Source organism: Rutilus rutilus (assembly GCF_951802725.1).
Source record: "Rutilus rutilus genome assembly, chromosome: 1".
NCBI lineage: Eukaryota > Metazoa > Chordata > Actinopteri > Cypriniformes > Leuciscidae > Rutilus > Rutilus rutilus.
In genome coordinates this window covers 46,570,924-46,588,656 of record NC_140209.1, presented here as the reverse complement: position 1 = coordinate 46,588,656, position 17,733 = coordinate 46,570,924, and the positions used below count along the sequence as shown (strand labels likewise).

At 39.7% G+C, this 17,733-nt stretch overlaps 3 protein-coding genes across 5 annotated transcripts; 2 read left to right on the top strand and 1 right to left on the bottom strand.

Moving 5' to 3' along the window:
* Positions 1-92: 92 nt before the first annotated feature.
* Positions 93-3,023, bottom strand: LOC311297239 (heat shock 70 kDa protein-like). The gene is made up of 2 exons (XM_084419459.1): positions 2,829-3,023; positions 93-2,295 (listed from the first exon to the last, which is right to left on the bottom strand). The coding sequence occupies exon 2, from the start codon at positions 2,273-2,275 to the stop codon at positions 344-346; it is 1,932 nt and encodes a 643-aa protein (XP_084275585.1). The 5' UTR covers positions 2,276-2,295; positions 2,829-3,023; the 3' UTR covers positions 93-343.
* Positions 3,024-4,643: 1,620 nt separating this feature from the next.
* LOC311288073 (heat shock 70 kDa protein) lies at positions 4,644-7,626 on the top strand. Of its 2 annotated transcripts, none has more exons than XM_084405300.1 (2): positions 4,644-4,810; positions 5,287-7,626. In XM_084405300.1, exon 2 carries the CDS (start codon positions 5,314-5,316, stop codon positions 7,243-7,245), a length of 1,932 nt encoding a protein of 643 aa, XP_084261426.1. In that variant the 5' UTR covers positions 4,644-4,810; positions 5,287-5,313; the 3' UTR covers positions 7,246-7,626. The 2 variants fall into 2 exon arrangements, with proteins under 2 accessions (XP_084261426.1, XP_084261427.1); XM_084405301.1 differs by having other exon boundaries at positions 5,291-7,620.
* Positions 7,627-10,205: 2,579 nt separating this feature from the next.
* Positions 10,206-13,064, top strand: LOC311275872 (heat shock 70 kDa protein-like). 2 transcript variants are annotated; one of them, XM_084385153.1, is made up of 2 exons: positions 10,206-10,360; positions 10,842-13,058. In XM_084385153.1, exon 2 carries the CDS (start codon positions 10,865-10,867, stop codon positions 12,794-12,796), a length of 1,932 nt encoding a protein of 643 aa, XP_084241279.1. In that variant the 5' UTR covers positions 10,206-10,360; positions 10,842-10,864; the 3' UTR covers positions 12,797-13,058. The 2 variants fall into 2 exon arrangements, with proteins under 2 accessions (XP_084241279.1, XP_084241278.1); XM_084385152.1 differs by having other exon boundaries at positions 10,207-10,360; positions 10,838-13,064.
* Positions 13,065-17,733: the final 4,669 nt, after the last annotated feature.

Here is a 17,733-nt window from a genome sequence, read left to right as displayed (position 1 = left end):
GGTTGCAAGTGTGTTTGCGAAGAGTGTAAAAAAGAGAGCACTTTACACATTTTAACTTCTATAACTGAAAAAAGAAACCACATGACTAGACCTTCTGAGTGAGAAAACATTTCATATTTAATAAAAAAAAAAAAACCTTGAACAATATTCATTGTCCATAAAAAATAATCATGCCTGTATTATTTACATCGTAACAGTATATACAAATTGAGTACATAAAATACAGTGGTTTATGATTAATAAATAACAAAACAGGACTATTAGAGCAGCAATGTCATTTAAAAAATCCTTGCTCAAAGTTTAAGTGAGTTCTAACTGACACATGACATATTAGTCCATAACTTTAATCCACCTCTTCAATAGTTGGTCCCTGGGAAGCGGCCCCTGATCCGCCACGTGCCTGAGCTCCACAGCCTCCAGCTGGCATCCCTCCCTGATAAAGGTTAGTGATGATTGGGTTGCAGACTTTCTCCAACTCCTTCAGCTGATGTTCATACTCCTCCTTATCAGCCAGCTGGTTGTTCTCTAGCCAGCTGATGGTGGAGTTGCATTTCTCAATAACTTTCTTCTTGTCATCCTCGCTGATCTTGCCTTTCAGGTTCTCATCTTCCACACTGCTCTTCATGTTGAAGGCGTAAGACTCCAGGGAGTTTTTGGCAGCAATCTTCTCTCTTTGCTGATCATCTTCAGCTTTGTACTTGTCTGCGTCCTGCACCATTCTCTCAATCTCCTCTTTGCTCAGTCTGCCCTTGTCATTGGTGATGGTGATCTTGTTCTCTTTTCCAGTGCTTTTGTCCACCGCTGACACATTTAGGATTCCGTTGGCGTCAATGTCAAAGGTCACTTCAATCTGCGGGACTCCACGTGGTGCAGGTGGAATTCCTGTGAGCTCAAATTTACCCAGCAGGTTGTTGTCTTTTGTCATGGCCCTCTCTCCCTCATACACCTGGATCAGGACACCGGGCTGGTTGTCTGAGTAGGTGGTGAAGGTCTGGGTCTGTTTGGTGGGGATGGTGGTGTTGCGTTTGATGAGGGCCGTCATGACTCCACCTGCAGTCTCGATGCCCAAAGATAGTGGCGCAACATCCAGCAGAAGCAGGTCCTGGACATTTCCAGATGTGTCACCCATGAGGATGGCGGCTTGCACCGCTGCACCATAAGCCACTGCCTCATCTGGGTTGATGCTCTTGTTCAAGTCCCTGCCGTTGAAGAAATCCTGCAGAAGCTTCTGGATCTTTGGGATTCTTGTTGATCCACCAACCAGAACGACGTCATGGATCTGAGACTTGTCCATCTTGGCGTCTCTCAGGGCTTTCTCCACAGGCTCAAGTGTTCCCCTGAAGAGGTCTGAGCACATCTCTTCAAAGCGTGCTCTGGTGATGGACGTGTAGAAGTCGATGCCCTCGTACAGAGAGTCGATCTCAATGCTGGCCTGAGAGCTGGAGGAGAGGGTTCTCTTGGCTCGCTCGCACGCTGTTCGCAGCCTCCTCAGTGCCCTCTTGTTCTGACCGATGTCCTTCTTGTGCTTCCTCTTGAATTCTTCTACAAAGTGATTCACCATGCGGTTGTCAAAGTCCTCGCCACCCAGATGAGTGTCTCCGGCTGTGGCCTTCACCTCAAAGATGCCATCTTCAATGGTCAGGATGGACACGTCAAAGGTGCCTCCACCCAGGTCAAAGATCAGGACGTTGCGTTCTGCTCCTTTGCCTTTGTCAAGGCCGTAGGCGATGGCTGCAGCCGTGGGCTCGTTGATGATTCTGAGGACATTGAGCCCAGCGATCACTCCAGCGTCTTTAGTGGCTTGCCTCTGCGAGTCATTGAAATAGGCAGGAACTGTGATAACTGCATTTGTCACCTTCTTCCCCAGATAAGCTTCAGCAATCTCCTTCATCTTCACCAGGACCATAGAGGAAATTTCTTCAGGATTAAATGTCTTGTTTTCTCCTTTGTATTCGACTTGAACCTTTGGCTTTCCGCTATCACTGACGACTTGGAAGGACCAGTGCTTCATGTCAGACTGCACTACTGGGTCATCAAACTTCCTGCCAATCAGCCTCTTGGCATCAAACACAGTGTTGTTGGGGTTCATGGCCACCTGGTTTTTAGCTGCATCTCCGATGAGCCTCTCTGTGTCAGTGAAGGCAACATAGCTGGGTGTTGTTCTGTTCCCCTGGTCGTTGGCGATGATCTCCACTTTTCCATGCTGAAACACCCCCACACAGGAGTAGGTGGTGCCCAGGTCAATTCCAATGGCTACTCCTTTTGCTGATGACATGTTTGGTTTCTAGTAAAAAACTAGTAAAACACAAAAGAACAATTAGAATTTTTCTAAATGTATATAAATTGTTGTGCAAAGAAAATAGGTATTGTGCTCATACAGTATAATAGTAACAAAAAGTTTTTCTTAATGCAAAAAAAAATGTAAGTGAATACAGTGGCCAGTTGCATAAACTGCTTAGACTAGTTCTTTTTCAAGACTAAGCCTATTTTTTTTTTAAGTTACGTAAAATGGTAGATCAGCCTAATTTGAATTCAAAATTAACTTAAATTCACTTAAATCTTGGTAAACTGCTAGTTGGTCAGACTAGTTCTTAAGACACAGTCAGTCTTAAAGGTGGCTATATTCAGTAGAATATAGACTAGTAGTCTACCAAGTAAAAGTTAGTTAGTGTTCTTGAAAAATGCATTTTTATTGTGCATATAATAAAATAGTAATATACAAAGCTAATATTGAAACATATTAAGTAGATGCATGAATAGATGCATGAGTAGTAGTACTGCACAATGCATTTAACCTAGACACTAAAGTAAAATAAATGTTGACTTACCGTAGAGTGATTCTTCAATCAAATGAATTTACACCTCGTCGCGGAAAAAGTCAATACAGACTGGGCTTTTTATCGCTTGCTTCACAGATCGCTCTTCTTCTGATGAGTTTCGTTATCTGCCATGATCCATCCGCTCTTTAAATACACAAGAGCGCGCACCCGTTCAAGCTCTATACATTTCTGGAAAAGTCCAGTGAATCAGACCAATCAAAACACAGAAAGCGGCAGCGTCACGTCAGCTGTCAACTGAGAGGAAGTTTCTGGACGCTTCCAGAATTGTGCTGTGAAATTACGCCAAACAGAGAAGAAAAGTCAAATGAATTGCAATGAACTATAAAAATATGTTTTTAGCTATCATAGTTGAGTACTTGATAATTACGTGAAATATGACAAAAGTGGGGTTTCTAGTCTGGTTTTCTTTTCTGGCTATTATAGACTAAACAATAAAATGCCATTAGGCCTCCCTGCAGTTATGCTAAAACAAGTATTTTATATAAGAACTATATGGTTTAAGTTTGATTGCGGTGCCTGATGAGTCATGATCATGATTATTAAAAACATCGAATAAACAATATATTCACTCCAAAATGAACTTTTTGTTGGGTTTATATGTAGGCTACATCAATTTCACAGACTTAAATGTCAAGTTATTTGAATTAAACATTTTGTGTTCACTATTTATTCCAGTTTGGAGTAAAGCAAGCTTTAATTCTCCCCAGGGCAACATGATTGTTATAATACAATATCAGACTGTTATAGGCTATGTTAATGATGGAATAAACTAAAATTTGTATAAAGATCTTGACATATTTTCTAAATTTTACGCACTGAAAAGGCTAATTGAATTACTGTGTAGCCTAATTAACTAGTCTGAAATTCCAAATACAGCTACCTCTGTTTAATAGACCATTTGATCATGAGCAGCTTTAGTTTGCTGATTAATTAAATTTTAATTAACAGTAACATCCACCCAGCTAGGTTTTATTTTGGCCACCGATGCATTTCACAGTCCATAGCCTATAAGTTAATTTAGTAGCTTTAGATGAACTATGCGTTTTCAATAAATTCACAGTTAAGACACATATGAGGTGAGGTGTCTTGTGTGCCACAATTGCTCAACATTTGAGAAAGAATAATGGGTGAAATGGGAGAAAACCAAATAACGCCCTGAATGCACTTAAACAGTGACCTCTGTTGACAATAGAGCAGAATGACAAAACGTGCCACAAAGTCACCAATGTTCCAGAATCATCCCCGCAGTCATACAGAAATGTAAAACTTAGGGTAAATATCAAAAAGAAAAAAGGCACATACAAAGAAATACAGGAACTGAAAAGGACAGTTCCCACAAAAATACTTCTGGAATGTAATAAATAGTTTGCCAAGACACACTCTCCTGTGAGACTTTTTGTTTCATTGTAAGTTATTTGATTACTCGGACAGTTTAATTAAACATCGACACACAGATCACATTATTGGTTATTTCTAATTACAATCTTTATATTACAAAACTTAAAAAATTGAAATGGCATTCGAACATAATTGAAGCAAAATAAGCTTCAACATGAGTAGCCTATTATCAAAGCGTGTTATTTGTACATTACTGCATTTCCGTAAGGACTTAAGTATAAACAGTTATAACTGTTTAGCGTTCTCGAGATCAATACAATGTTATGACTTCATATGGTCCCAACAATATCACAGAAAACTCTAGAAATAGCTAGAGCAGGACTATACGATGACGCAGCGTAGTGGGTGGGGCCATTCCGCCTGTGCTGGTTTTTGATTGGTCGAACTCGCTGGTGCTTTCGAGAAACTTCAACAGGGCTATGTAAGAGAATATAAAACAGGACTGTGGCGGTGCTTCGTTATAAACTTCGGGATAGTTCGGAACACATTGGAAAGAGCGAGACAGCGAAGTGTGCCATCTTCTAGACAACGAGCCACAATACACCTGCCACTAAATATCTGAATCATAAAAGGTAAGTGGAAAATTAATTTAAACTACCACTGGTCTTTTTCTGTTGAGTTTATATACTTACGACATAAACTTGTACATTTACAACTAGCTTTATATCAGACATGAAATGCTTGCAGTAAATAATGTTTTATTCTATACTCATCGGTTTCATGATTAATGTCAACAAAAATATATGATGAAGAGCCACCTAATGATTTAACAACCTACTTAAGAATTTATTTACGTTTTTAACAAATAATTATATTTGACTATGTATTATATTTAGTCATATTATACATTATTATTATTATTAATAATAATAATAATAATCTTCTCATTTTTCAAATTATTAGAGTGAACAATGAACACAAAAATAAAAATTATAAAGAGACAATTATTGTTTAATTGCAATAATATATTAACTGCATAAAATTAATTTCATGGTTAAAATGTAGCAGTTTTACATGGTAATTTTCCTATTTCTTTTGCTTGTTGAAGACAGGTAGACATTAAAAGAAACCAAACATGTCATCAGCAAAAGGAGTAGCCATTGGAATTGACCTGGGCACCACCTACTCCTGTGTGGGGGTGTTTCAGCATGGAAAAGTGGAGATCATCGCCAACGACCAGGGGAACAGAACAACACCCAGCTATGTTGCCTTCACTGACACAGAGAGGCTCATCGGAGATGCAGCTAAAAACCAGGTGGCCATGAACCCCAACAACACTGTGTTTGATGCCAAGAGGCTGATTGGCAGGAAGTTTGATGACCCAGTAGTGCAGTCTGACATGAAGCACTGGTCCTTCCAAGTCGTCAGTGATAGCGGAAAGCCAAAGGTTCAAGTCGAATACAAAGGAGAAAACAAGACATTTAATCCTGAAGAAATATCCTCTATGGTCCTGGTGAAGATGAAGGAGATTGCTGAAGCTTATCTGGGGCAGAGGGTGACAAATGCAGTTATCACAGTTCCTGCCTATTTCAATGACTCGCAGAGGCAAGCCACTAAAGACGCTGGCGTGATCGCTGGGCTCAATGTCCTCAGAATCATCAACGAGCCCACGGCTGCAGCCATCGCCTACGGCCTTGACAAAGGCAAAGGAGCAGAACGCAACGTCCTGATCTTTGACCTGGGTGGAGGCACCTTTGACGTGTCCATCCTGACCATTGAAGATGGCATCTTTGAGGTGAAGGCCACAGCCGGAGACACTCATCTGGGTGGCGAGGACTTTGACAACCGCATGGTGAATCACTTTGTAGAAGAATTCAAGAGGAAGCACAAGAAGGACATCGGTCAGAACAAGAGGGCACTGAGGAGGCTGCGAACAGCGTGCGAGCGAGCCAAGAGAACCCTCTCCTCCAGCTCTCAGGCCAGCATTGAGATCGACTCCCTGTACGAGGGCATCGACTTCTACACGTCCATCACCAGAGCACGCTTTGAAGAGATGTGCTCAGACCTCTTCAGGGGAACACTTGAGCCTGTGGAGAAAGCCCTGAGAGACGCCAAGATGGACAAGTCTCAGATCCATGACGTCGTTCTGGTTGGTGGATCAACAAGAATCCCAAAGATCCAGAAGCTTCTGCAGGATTTCTTCAACGGCAGGGACTTGAACAAGAGCATCAACCCAGATGAGGCAGTGGCTTATGGTGCAGCGGTGCAAGCCGCCATCCTCATGGGTGACACATCTGGAAATGTCCAGGACCTGCTTCTGCTGGATGTTGCGCCACTATCTTTGGGCATCGAGACTGCAGGTGGAGTCATGACGGCCCTCATCAAACGCAACACCACCATCCCCACCAAACAGACCCAGACCTTCACCACCTACTCAGACAACCAGCCCGGTGTCCTGATCCAGGTGTATGAGGGAGAGAGGGCCATGACAAAAGACAACAACCTGCTGGGTAAATTTGAGCTCACAGGAATTCCACCTGCACCACGTGGAGTCCCGCAGATTGAAGTGACCTTTGACATTGACGCCAACGGAATCCTAAATGTGTCAGCGGTGGACAAAAGCACTGGAAAAGAGAACAAGATCACCATCACCAATGACAAGGGCAGACTGAGCAAAGAGGAGATTGAGAGAATGGTGCAGGACGCAGACAAGTACAAAGCTGAAGATGATCAGCAAAGAGAGAAGATTGCTGCCAAAAACTCCCTGGAGTCTTACGCCTTCAACATGAAGAGCAGTGTGGAAGATGAGAACCTGAAAGGCAAGATCAGCGAGGATGACAAGAAGAAAGTTATTGAGAAATGCAACTCCACCATCAGCTGGCTTGAGAACAACCAGCTGGCTGATAAGGAGGAGTATGAACATCAGCTGAAGGAGCTGGAGAAAGTCTGCAACCCAATCATCACTAAGCTTTATCAAGGAGGGATGCCAGCTGGAGGCTGTGGAGCTCAGGCACGTGGCGGATCAGGGGCCGCTTCCCAGGGACCAACTATTGAAGAGGTGGATTAAAACACCTCATGAACTGAATGCTGCAGGGACTGATATAAATCCTTTCGCTTTGGTTTTTCCATTTTGTTTTCAGGTCTTATTACTTTATGATTCTTTTTTTTTACCCCCCTAATGCTCACACCTTTCTTCAGTCCAAAATATTTTTTGTAAACCATCATATCACTGTACAGTATTAGTTTACTCCATCTGCTCTTGAAAACATTTTGCTACCAAAAAAAGTGCTCTGCAACTTGACATTTAGTCAGTATGTTTTGACTTAAAAAATAAGCTTGAAATTTCTAAGAGGTGATTTTACATTATTTTTCATTCATGTTTTCTTACAGTTACATGTTGATAAATGTTGTGGTAAAACTATGTAAATAAAATGTTTAATATTTATTTTAAAAAGCGTTGTAGTTTTTTTTAAGTACTCTAAAACTAAATCTAAACAGTGACCTTTTATTTCTTGAAATAAATAAACCAGTAGATGGCATTCTCAGACAAGACTCAGGCAGTATCCATGTATTATGGACTTGTCACATTGCATATATCAAATAAATATCTATCAAAAATGACTACCGGCCATAAAGACTGACATAATAACACAAAAGGCACCGAGATTATAACCAGAGTTGAAGGTGCAGATTCACTAATGACTTTAGGCTAAAATCTTTCTACAGATTTATGCTGTAGTTACTAACATAAGCAGCAGGGGTCAGGATGTCCTGACTGTAAAACACAAACACAAATCCCTCTGTCTTATTTCCTGGAAGGCTTTGAACCCAGGCATGAGCACAGTCAAAAAGAGACTATGACATTATCTTCCTCGACTTTAAAGACTGATCCCTGCCTCTGACTTCTTCATGGAACAATCCCTCACACATACACATACATAAGATGTTTAAGGGAATTATGCAATTCATCAAGAGTGCAACACCATCTGGAGTTACTAAAATAATATTGAATGTCAAATTGTAGCACACATTGCAAAGATGCACAAAAGTAAATGAGGTGACCCTTACTTTACTGCTCATATCCTATTTCAATGATTCAGTGTCAGATGTGTGAAGTTATTTTGACGTTCAATACATCCTCAAGATTAAACAAGACAAGCACCAAAGGTGACACTGTTCACATGGCCACGTGACTGCAAACATGTATGACCGTTTATACGTTTGACTTATAAATGGACAAATATTCGGAGAAAACACTTATGTGTGAAGTTGTTTGTCTTTAAAAAAAAAAAAAAAATTATTATGTTTCATGATGCATAAAAACACTCTTTAAAAAAAAGTGATCCCAAAGAACCAATTAGGATTCAAAGAACCTTTCAGTGAACAGTTCTTGAGAGAACCATTTGTGTAGAGTTCTCAACGGGTCGGGTCGGCCCGACAAACCCGACGGGACCCGCGGGTTCGGGTCGAAAATATAATCAAATGACTCGGGTCGGGTCGGACCTCGGGCTTAATCTTTTCCAGTCAGTGAAAAAAACAAAAAAACATTTATTAATCATCGCTGCTGTTCACCGTAAAGAAAGTCTGGCTGCTGCGTGCAAGCGCATCATGGAGAGGGGCGGGGTCAGACCTGACGCCGCTGCTTGCACGCCTTTAGCCTGGAGAAGAAGATGGAGTTGGTGAAAAGTAAACTTGCCTCAGGTGAATTCACCGTCGCTACTACAGCCTATTTATATATTTAAAGTTTATTGTTTCAGTTGTTTGTATTGTTAAAAGGCGTGAACATTAAAGGTTGATTTGAATTTCCGTCTGCTGGTCATGATAATACGTGTATGAGAAAAAAAAAATCCGACGCGGCGTCGGGCCGCGGGCCGGGTTCGGACAGATAATTCATGTTGATGTGTCGGGTTACATCGGGTCCGGGCTTTAAAAGCCACGGGCCGGGTCGGGTCGGGTTGTTATTTTCAGGCCCGTTGAGAACTCTACATTTGTGTGTGTGTGTGTGTGTGTGTGTGTGTGTGTGTGATGATGATGATGATTTTTAATAATCTTAAGAGACTTTTCCACTATATAGAACCTTTTGGGTAATGGAAAGTTTTTTATTGATTTTAAAGGGTCTTCATGGAACCATAGATTCCATAAAGAACTTTTATTTTTAAAAGTGTAGCAGTTAAAGAAATATTTAAAACAAGTTAAGTTCAGTTTACAACATTTGTCGCATAATGTTGATTATTACAACAAAGTATTTCAATTATTTAAACTCCACTGCACTTACAATGGAAGCAAATTAAGGATTTTAATATAGGAATTTGGGAAGGATTTAAAAGCAGAAATGTGAACCATATAATTTTAGAAAATAACTTACATTAATTCATCTGTTAACACTTGTGTATTAATTGAGCTGTAAAATGATGTTTAAAATAATAATTTATACAGTTTTTTGGGTTTCAGGCTTTTCGTTTACAACTTTGTTGTAAAATTAATTATATCTTTACACAGAAAAGGTCAGTAAGCAATTTCACACTAAAATCATACTATAATGTCTTGAGGTGATACTATTGGAAAATATTTGAACATTAATGGATTGGCCTCATTCACTTTCCTTGTGACTCACTGTAACCCAGAGTTTTAAGAAAAGGAGGGGAAAGTGGACATTTGTGTGGCAATCAACATTATGCCACAAATGCTTTCAATTGAACTTAACTTGTATTGAACCCCAAATATCCCTTCAATGCTTCTGAAGCTATTAGTTTTAGTCATAAGAAACAAGTTCGACAATTCGACAATTATGTTGACATCAGGCATGTGTGTTTCTGCTGTTACTGGAGCCAGTAAGCTGTTTGGCGTTTTCGAGATCACTACAATGTTATGACTTCATATAATATGGTACCAACAATATCACAGAAAACTCCAGAAATAGCTAGAGCAGGACTATACGATGACGCAGCGTAGTGGGTGGAGCCATTCCGCCTGTGCTGGTTTTTGATTGGTCGAACTCGCTGATGCTTTCGAGAAACTTCAACAGGGCTATGTAAGAGAATATAAAATAGGACTGTGGCAGTGCGTCGTTATAAACTTCGGGATAGTTCGGAACACATTGGAAAGAGCGAGACAGCGAAGTGTGCCATCTTCTAGACAACGAGCCACAATACACCTGCCACTAAATATCTGAATCATAAAAGGTAAGTGGAAAATTAATTTAAACTACCACTGGTCTTTTTCTATTGAGTTTATATACTTACGACATAAACTTGTACATTTACAACTAGCTTTATATCAGACATGAAATGCTTGCAGTAAATAATGTTTTATTCTATACTCATCGGTTTCATGATTAATGTCAACAAAAATATGTGATGAAGAGCCACCTAATGATTTAACAACCTAAGAATTTATTTACGTTTTTAACAAATAATTATATTTGACTATGTATTATATTTAGTCCTATTATACATTAATAATAATAATAATAATAATAATAATAATATGGTCTTCTCATTTTTCAAATCATTAGAGTGAACAATGAACACAAAAATAAAAATTATAAAGAGACAATTATTGTTTAACTGCAATAATATATTAACTGCATAAAATTAATTTCATGGTTAAAATTGAGCAGTTTTACATGGTAATTTTCCTATTTCTTTTGCTTGTTGAAGACAGGTAGACATTAAAAGAAACCAAACATGTCATCAGCAAAAGGAGTAGCCATTGGAATTGACCTGGGCACCACCTACTCCTGTGTGGGGGTGTTTCAGCATGGAAAAGTGGAGATCATCGCCAACGACCAGGGGAACAGAACAACACCCAGTTATGTTGCCTTCACTGACACAGAGAGGCTCATTGGAGATGCAGCTAAAAACCAGGTGGCCATGAACCCCAACAACACTGTGTTTGATGCCAAGAGGCTGATTGGCAGGAAGTTTGATGACCCAGTAGTGCAGTCTGACATGAAGCACTGGTCCTTCCAAGTCGTCAGTGATAGCGGAAAGCCAAAGGTTCAAGTCGAATACAAAGGAGAAAACAAGACATTTAATCCTGAAGAAATTTCCTCTATGGTCCTGGTGAAGATGAAGGAGATTGCTGAAGCTTATCTGGGGCAGAGGGTGACAAATGCAGTTATCACAGTTCCTGCCTATTTCAATGACTCGCAGAGGCAAGCCACTAAAGACGCTGGAGTGATCGCTGGGCTCAATGTCCTCAGAATCATCAACGAGCCCACGGCTGCAGCCATCGCCTACGGCCTTGACAAAGGCAAAGGAGCAGAACGCAACGTCCTGATCTTTGACCTGGGTGGAGGCACCTTTGACGTGTCCATCCTGACCATTGAAGATGGCATCTTTGAGGTGAAGGCCACAGCCGGAGACACTCATCTGGGTGGCGAGGACTTTGACAACCGCATGGTGAATCACTTTGTAGAAGAATTCAAGAGGAAGCACAAGAAGGACATCGGTCAGAACAAGAGGGCACTGAGGAGGCTGCGAACAGCGTGCGAGCGAGCCAAGAGAACCCTCTCCTCCAGCTCTCAGGCCAGCATTGAGATCGACTCCCTGTACGAGGGCATCGACTTCTACACGTCCATCACCAGAGCACGCTTTGAAGAGATGTGCTCAGACCTCTTCAGGGGAACACTTGAGCCTGTGGAGAAAGCCCTGAGAGACGCCAAGATGGACAAGTCTCAGATCCATGACGTCGTTCTGGTTGGTGGATCAACAAGAATCCCAAAGATCCAGAAGCTTCTGCAGGATTTCTTCAACGGCAGGGACTTGAACAAGAGCATCAACCCAGATGAGGCAGTGGCTTATGGTGCAGCGGTGCAAGCCGCCATCCTCATGGGTGACACATCTGGAAATGTCCAGGACCTGCTTCTGCTGGATGTTGCGCCACTATCTTTGGGCATCGAGACTGCAGGTGGAGTCATGACGGCCCTCATCAAACGCAACACCACCATCCCCACCAAACAGACCCAGACCTTCACCACCTACTCAGACAACCAGCCCGGTGTCCTGATCCAGGTGTATGAGGGAGAGAGGGCCATGACAAAAGACAACAACCTGCTGGGTAAATTTGAGCTCACAGGAATTCCACCTGCACCACGTGGAGTCCCGCAGATTGAAGTGACCTTTGACATTGACGCCAACGGAATCCTAAATGTGTCAGCGGTGGACAAAAGCACTGGAAAAGAGAACAAGATCACCATCACCAATGACAAGGGCAGACTGAGCAAAGAGGAGATTGAGAGAATGGTGCAGGACGCAGACAAGTACAAAGCTGAAGATGATCAGCAAAGAGAGAAGATTGCTGCCAAAAACTCCCTGGAGTCTTACGCCTTCAACATGAAGAGCAGTGTGGAAGATGAGAACCTGAAAGGCAAGATCAGCGAGGATGACAAGAAGAAAGTTATTGAGAAATGCAACTCCACCATCAGCTGGCTAGAGAACAACCAGCTGGCTGATAAGGAGGAGTATGAACATCAGCTGAAGGAGCTGGAGAGAGTCTGCAACCCAATCATCACTAAGCTTTATCAAGGAGGGATGCCAGCTGGAGGCTGTGGAGCTCAGGCACGTGGCGGATCAGGGGCCGCTTCCCAGGGACCAACTATTGAAGAGGTGGATTAAAACACCTCATGAACTGAATGCTGCAGGGACTGATATAAATCCTTTCGCTTTGGTTCTTCCATTTTGTTTTCAGGTCTTATTACTTTATGATTCCTTTTTTTACCCCCCTAATGCTCACACCTTTCTTCAGTCCAAAATATTTTTTCTGTACAGTATTAGTTTACTCCATCTGCTCTTGAAAACATTTTGCTACTAAAAAAAGTGTTCTGCAACTTGACATTTAGTCAGTATGTTTTGAAAAAATAAGCTTGAAATTTCTAAGAGGTGATTTTAAATTATTTTTTATTCATGTTTTCTTACAGTTACATGTTGATAAATGTTGTGTTAAAACTATGTAAATAAAATGTTTAATATTTATTTTAAAAAGTGTTGTAGTTTTTTTTAAGTACTCTAAAACTAAATCTAAACAGTGACCTTATATTTCTTGAAATAAATAAACCAGTAGATGGCATTCTCAGACAAGAGTCAGGCAGTATCCATGTATTATGGACTTGTCACATTGCATATATCAAATAAATATCTATCAAAAATGACTACCGGCCATAAAGACTGACATAATAACACAAAAGGCACCGAGATTATAACCATAGTTGAAGGTGCAGATTCACTAATGACTTTAGGCTAAAATCTTTCTACAGATTTATGCTGTAGTTACTAACATAAGCAGCAGGGGTCAGGATGTCCTGACTGTAAAACACAAACACAAATCCCTCTGTCTTATTTCCTGGAAGGCTTTGAACCCAGGCATGAGCACAGTCAAAAAGAGACTATGACATTATCTTCCTCGACTTTAAAGACTGATCCCTGCCTCTGACTTCTTCATGGAACAATCCCTCACACATACACATACATAAGATGTTTAATGGAATTATGCAATTCATCAAGAGTGCAACACCATCTGGAGTTACTAAAATAATATTGAATGTCAAATTGTAGCACACATTGCAAAGATGCACAAAAGTAAATGAGGTGACCCTTACTTTACTGCTCATATCCTATTTCAATGATTCAGTGTCAGATGTGTGAAGTTATTTTGACGTTCAATACATCCTCAAGATTAAACAAGACAAACGTCACAGGTGACACTGTTCACATGGCCACGTGACTGCAAACATGTATATGACCGTTTATACGTATGACTTATAAATGGACAAATATTCGGAGAAAACACTTATGTGTGAAGTTGTTTGTCTTATTTAAAGAAAAAAAAGTATTATGTTTCATGATGCATAAAAACACTCTTTAAAAAAAAGTGATCCCAAAGAACCATTTAGGATTCAAAGAACCTTTCAGTGACCAGTTCTTGAGAGAACCATTTTTGTGTGTGTGTGTGTGTGTGTGTGTGTGTGTGTGTGTGTGTGTGATGATGAATCTTAAGAGACTTTTCCACTATATAGAACCTTTTGGGTAATGGAAAGTTTTATATTGATTTTAAATGGTCTTCATGGAACCATAGATTCCAATAAAGAACTTTTATTTTAAAAGTGTAGCAGTTAAAGAAATATTTTTAAAAAAGTTAAGTTCAGTTTACAACATTTGTCGCATAATGTTGATTATTACAATAAAGTATTTCAATTATTTAAACTGCACTTACAATGGAAGCAAATTAAGGATTTTAATATAGGAATTTGGGAAGGATTTAAAAGCAGAAATGTGAACCATATAATTTTAGAAAATAACTTACATTAATTCATCTGTTAACACTCATGTATTAATTGAGCTGTAAAATGATGTTTAAAATAATAATTTATACAGTTTTTTGGGTTTCAGGGTTTTCGTTTACAACTTTGTTGTAAAATTAATTATATCTTTACACAGAAAAGGTCAGTAAGCATTTTCACACTAAAATCATACTATAATGTCTTGAGGTGATACTATTGGAAAATATTTGAACATTAATGGATTGGCCTCATTCACTTTCCTTGTGACTCACTGTAACCCAGAGTTTTAAGAAAAGCAGGGGAAAGTGGACATTTGTGTGGCAATCAACATTATGCCACAAATGCTTTCAATTGAACTTAACTTGTATTGAACCCAAAATATCCCTTCAATGCTACTGAAGCTATTAGTTTTAGTCATAAGTAACACGTTCGACCGTCATTGTAACAGCTGCTGATGAATTATAATGAGCACTGATTAGGGTAATTATGTTGACATCAGGCATGTGTGTTTCTGCTGTGACTGGAGCCAGTAAGCCATGAATGTGAGTGTCAGGCCTCTACATGTGAAATGCAGCATTTCAAACCCTCTCCCCAGTTTAAATCAGTATCCATGGCATGACAAGGACGGCCCTTTTGGGGGCAGAGCATTCCAATCAAAACATGGCCCACCACAGAAAGTACAACCTCAAGAATGGAGGAACAATAAAACAAAAAAATACCTCATCAAAAACAGAGCGGGACAGTAAAGAGGATCCATGTACACATATAGCATGGACACATGACATGCTCTTAAAAAAACATCCTGGTACAGCTCCTTGATCCCCACACAAATACAGTACATTTAGCTGTTTGTTTGTTTGTTCTATAGTAACCCTAAATCTCATCCTAATTGTATGGGAACAAATATCGTAACTCTATAGTGGACAGGACAACTGCACCCTTTTAATTTATTATCAGACAAACAGATACCCATACTCACACCCAAACACATGCAGAATGCTTATAGTTCACCTCTAAGTTGATCCCATCCAGTGTTTACACATACTACAACCACATTTAAGTGCTTAGAGCCCGGTTCTGTCAACACTCCATTGGCTCCCTATTAAACATCTTATAAATTTAAAAATATTGCTGGTTACTTACAAAGCACTAAATGGCTTAGCTCCCCAGTACTTGAGCGAGCTCTTAACGCATTATAGTCCTTCATGTCTATTGCGATCTCAAAAATCTGGCCAGTTGATAGTACCTAAAACATCAAAATCGACTGCTGGCGGTAGATCCTTTTCCTATTCAGCACCCAAACTCCTAACATTGTCCGGGAAGCAGACACACTCTGTCAGTTTAAATCTAGACTAAAAACACATCTCTTTAACCTGGCATACACATAGAAAGTTATACATTCCTATTATTCAAATCAGTTAAATTATTATTAGGCTGCATAAATTAGGTCAGCTGGAACCGGGGACACTTCCTATAACACCTGATGTACCCGTTACATCATAAGAAGAATGGCATCTACGCTAATGTTAGTCTTTCTGCTTATTCCGAGGTTCACTGTAATTAGCTGGATCCAGCCCGTATCCATCAGCACTGATCCTCAACAAACCCGTCTCCATCCCGGTGTGATGACTCTGATCTTAAACCAGATGGAACTGGATAATATTCTGATTGTTCCAAACTAATCTGACTTCTGACCTGTAATGCTGCCTGAATCATAATCATACACTGTTCGTTCATTGGCCAGAGGAGAACTGGCCCCCGACTGAGCCTGGGTTCTCCCAAGGTTTTTTTCTCCATTCTGTCTCCTGATGGAGTTTTGGTTCCTTGCCGCTGTCGCCTTTTTCCACCTTTGTTGCCATTGCCTTGGCTTGTTTAGTTGCTTAGCATTAAATTTAACATTTGATTTAATATTCAACAATAATATTGATCTGCCTGCATTGACACTATTATTCAAGAACTGAACTGAGCTGGATGATGACATCACGGTTTACTCTAGAGCAGCTATGTGTATATAAATGAACTAAATTAATAACTTTTTTAAGTTAACTTATTTAAGCTGGACTATGACACTATTTTCTTCTGTAAACAAACTTTTTTTTGCATTATTTTCCTGTTATCGCTGTAAATCTGCTTTGAAACAATCTGTACTTTAAAAAGCGCTATATAAATAAATGTGACTTGACTTACGCTCATAAACCAAACTAATACACAGTAGATTTTTATTTTATTTTAAATAAATGGTATTGAATAGCATTAAATGCTAGTAATCGGCTGCCAGGTTTAAGTGTTTCCTTCTAACAGTAACAAATGGCAACTGATAAAAAGAATGTTATGCATAATTTATAGTAATTATGGTACAATAGTAACTACATGTAAAATGTGTAACAAGGACACTGTAAGTCTCTGTCAGTCTTTGTCCACTTTAGTTTTATTCTTTGTTTGTGTAAAACAGCTTCATTGTTGACTGGCCAGGCTGCAGAAATTCACAAAACAAAATATATAAAATAGATGTTATCATTATCATTAGCTGACGTGAAAAAAAGATATCTGGGAACAACTAACGCTTCCCTAAAATGCATTTTCATGATTGCAAAACCAGCTAAAAAAATAAAAATGGCCACAAAATAATTGTCATTTTAGAACATTGTATACATTACCTGGCAATAAAACTAGACTATTCTAATAAATGTAGCAGTTTTGTAATATTTTGCAGTAACATTTTTAAATGACATCAGTTAATGCATTAACTTTGCCATTCCTAAAACACACAACTAAAACAAACTGAAACTAGAAAACTAGAAAAACTAAAATTAACTGTGAGAAAACTAACACTAAACTAAACTTAAAGGGATAGTTCACTTTGAAATTAATTTTTGATATGTTTTAGCTTACCTCAAGGGCATCCAAGATGTAGGTGTCTTTGTTTCCGCAGTAGTTTCAATTTTGATATTTTTAGGTCAAACCGTTCTTGTCTGTCAGTCATATAATGCAGGTCGATGGTCACTGTCTCAAAACACAAGCACAGAGTCCAAATTAAAACAATTCCCCATCATAAGTACACATTGATGGCCTAAGACACGAAACGAGAGGTTTGTGTGAGAAAACGAACAGTATTTATATCGTTGTTATATCTTGAAAACAGCACACGTCCAAATGATCTGATGGCGCGGGCGGGTATAGATATATACATAGATGTCGCCTTGGCTACGGTTTCGTTCCAATGAACTGCAGTAGCGAAGGCGACATCTAGTGTATACATCTATACCCGCATAGATA